The sequence below is a fragment of the Eurypyga helias genome, unplaced genomic scaffold (genome assembly GCF_000690775.1).
Source record: "Eurypyga helias isolate BGI_N326 unplaced genomic scaffold, ASM69077v1 scaffold21727, whole genome shotgun sequence".
Lineage (NCBI taxonomy): Eukaryota > Metazoa > Chordata > Aves > Eurypygiformes > Eurypygidae > Eurypyga > Eurypyga helias.
Genome location: NW_010262603.1, coordinates 22,412 through 25,041, shown reverse-complemented (window position 1 = coordinate 25,041; position 2,630 = coordinate 22,412). Strand labels below are relative to the sequence as shown.

The following is a 2,630-nucleotide window of genomic DNA, read 5'->3' as shown; positions in this document are numbered from 1 at the left end:
AGCCCACGGGCACAGCCCGACTGCCCCAAAGGGCCACATCACTGCCCGTCACAGCCCCAGTGCCCGCGGACCGGGTATGGGGAGGTCTTGGGGGTCAGTTCCCCTCGGGGAGCTGCCTGCTGAAGCCTCAGCCAGGGCAGGCAGCAAGGCAGAGCTAGCCACAAATCCCTCGGGCAATACAGGCACAAGGAAGGGGGAAATGGCCCCGTTTTAGCACCAGGCTGCTGGGCAGAAGTGGGTAGAGCCCTTTAACCCTGCAGCAGAGACACCCAGCCCTCATGGGTGCAGGACATCACTCTCCACATCCCCCTGCCCTGCCCTTTGTGTGGGTCCTACATCAGCAGCCTTGCAGCTGCAATGTCCCCATGCCCTTGCTCCCCATGAGCATTCCCAGATTCTCAGCCAGCTCCTGCCATGACCGCCCCTCCTCAATGCAGGCCGGGACACGCTTGCCCCACGGTGAGCCCCCTGCACACACGCACACGGGGTTGAGCACACCCCACGCACACCCCACACCCATGAGTGTGAACAGACCCACGTGTGCTTGCTGACAGCATCCTCCTCCACGTGCTGCCAGGGACACCACTGCCTCCGGCAGCACACCAGCCTGCCCGCACTTCCCCATGCCGCTGATGCCACCCTGCCCGGGCAGGGGAGCAGGCAGATGCCTGCGCAGGGGTGCGGGGACTCCAGTTTGGCCTGGTTGTCCCTCGGTGGACCTGGACGTGGCTCCCGCGGGAGGGGGTAAGGGATGCGTGGGAGCGTGCAGGCAGCAGGAAGGAAGCCTGCTCCAAACAATAGAGGGAAATGGAGGAACTGGAAAAAGACCCAGTGGCAGCACAGTCAGCACAGATGGTTTAGTGCGGAGCAGCATGATTCATGGGAAAAAGGCCCTCAGCTCTCCGCAGAGAGCCCGCGGCTCTGTCCCAGGGCTGTGCCAGCAAATAATTTGGGATGGAGGCCCCCAGCAGAGTGGGACCCAGTGGGTGGGCACCACGCTGAGAGTCCCGGCTGTCCCGCTCTCTCTCGGGCTGCGGTTGCTGGGGTGCGCAGGGTCCCATCCCGGCTGAGGGTGGGTGGGAGGCTATCCCCCCTCTGCCTGCCTGTGAGTCATGCTGACCTCTCCCACGCCCTCGCCAGCAGTGAGAGAGAGATTATGGTCTGGCCCTTCCGGCTGCAGAGCCCTCCCCGAGCTGGCCGGCAGAGGAACTCATCCCCTGGGAGGGGCCCAGCTGCTCCCCCCGTTATCCAACTCGGGCATCCCCCTCTCCGGGACAACCCCCTCCTATCTTCGCCGGCTCCCGTCCTCCTCCTACCCAGCCCCACGCACAGCCGAGCCCAGGATGTCCCAGCACACGGCATCTGCTCACCCACCCACTCCCCCATGAGCCCCCAGCCACTCGGTTCCTGTTTGGGCTCGGGTCACAGCCACGCCAACAAAGCGGTGCAGCTCCAGGGAGGGGCCGAGAGGCTTCGGGCTGAAGAACAACAGGATGCCGGCTTCTTGAGCTGGGAGGTGAGCAACTCCAGGGAGAGTGCTGAGGCAGGGGGACCTTCGGGAGTATCCTGTGCTCCCACTCACGGGATCTAGCCCTTCACGACAGCTGAACCTCCCCCTCTCCCTTCCTGCTGCTTCCTCACTCCCTTTCTCTCCTCATTCCACAGATGATGGGCTGAGCATCCGTTGCAGAGGCACCCAGGGCCATGTGCTCCCCGTACAGCCCTGACTCCAATATTGCAGACTGGCTGGCCACCATCCACCTAGAGGGGTACCGGGATGTCTTCAAGAAGCATGGATACCACGTGGCCAGGGATGCCACCTCGCTGGCTGGCAACCACCTACAGCAGATGGGCATCACTGCCACCGGGCACCGCAAAAGGATCCTGAACTTGGTGCAGCAGACACGGATGCTTAGTCAATCCCAGGGCAGATTCACAGCAGAAGACCCCCATCTCCAAGCCACCAAGGTGCTGGATGTCCCCCAGGCAGGTGAGGATGCCATGAAAGCAGATCCGGGAGGGATTACTGATGACTTTGGGATGCAGCAGCACGTTGCTGTACCTGCCCAGGCATCACCTCTACAGAAGGACCCTGCTCTTCCCCTCGTGAAGCCAGTTCCCAAGCCAAGGACAGTTTTCCCTCGCTTGAAGCCGGAGCAGGGTTTGGTGCCCACGCCAGCAACGCGCACCACAGTGCCAGCACACAACCCAGGCAGCGACAGACCACCGTCAGCCTTTGTGGTACTGGAGGGGTTTGTGCCAGGGGAGAGCTCCACGGATTTGGAGAGCCCAGAGCCTAGGCCAGCACTGGCGGCTGGCCTGGGAGTGGCCACAGCCATGGGCATGGGAGCATCCCAGCTGGGAGCACGGGAGAGCACTCGGGAAGAGACACGGCAACCCCCAGCTCTGGATTATGGACAAGCCCTGGAAGCATTGGAGAAATCCCCCCTATCCGTCCCATTCGTCCCACCCCGGCTCAGCCACAGGGTCCCATCAGCTGAGCCCAGCCCTGCGAGCGTGCCAGAGGGTCACCCCGCATCAACCCCTCCCCTGCCCACCACAGCCGTCCCAGCCAAGAGAGATCCCTTGCCATGCCCCCGGGCAGCCTCACAGGCAGGCTCAGGGCTGGG

General features: G+C 63.5%; 1 protein-coding gene across 1 annotated transcript in view; it reads left to right on the top strand.

The window, feature by feature from the left end:
* Positions 1-1,704: 1,704 nt before the first annotated feature.
* The window catches only part of ARAP3 (ArfGAP with RhoGAP domain, ankyrin repeat and PH domain 3), a 19,115-nt gene continuing 18,189 nt past the window's right edge, over positions 1,705-2,630 (top strand). Inside the window, 1 exon segment of the mRNA XM_010155796.1 lies at positions 1,705-2,487. Within this exon segment, the coding sequence (XP_010154098.1) occupies positions 1,705-2,487 (783 nt within the window).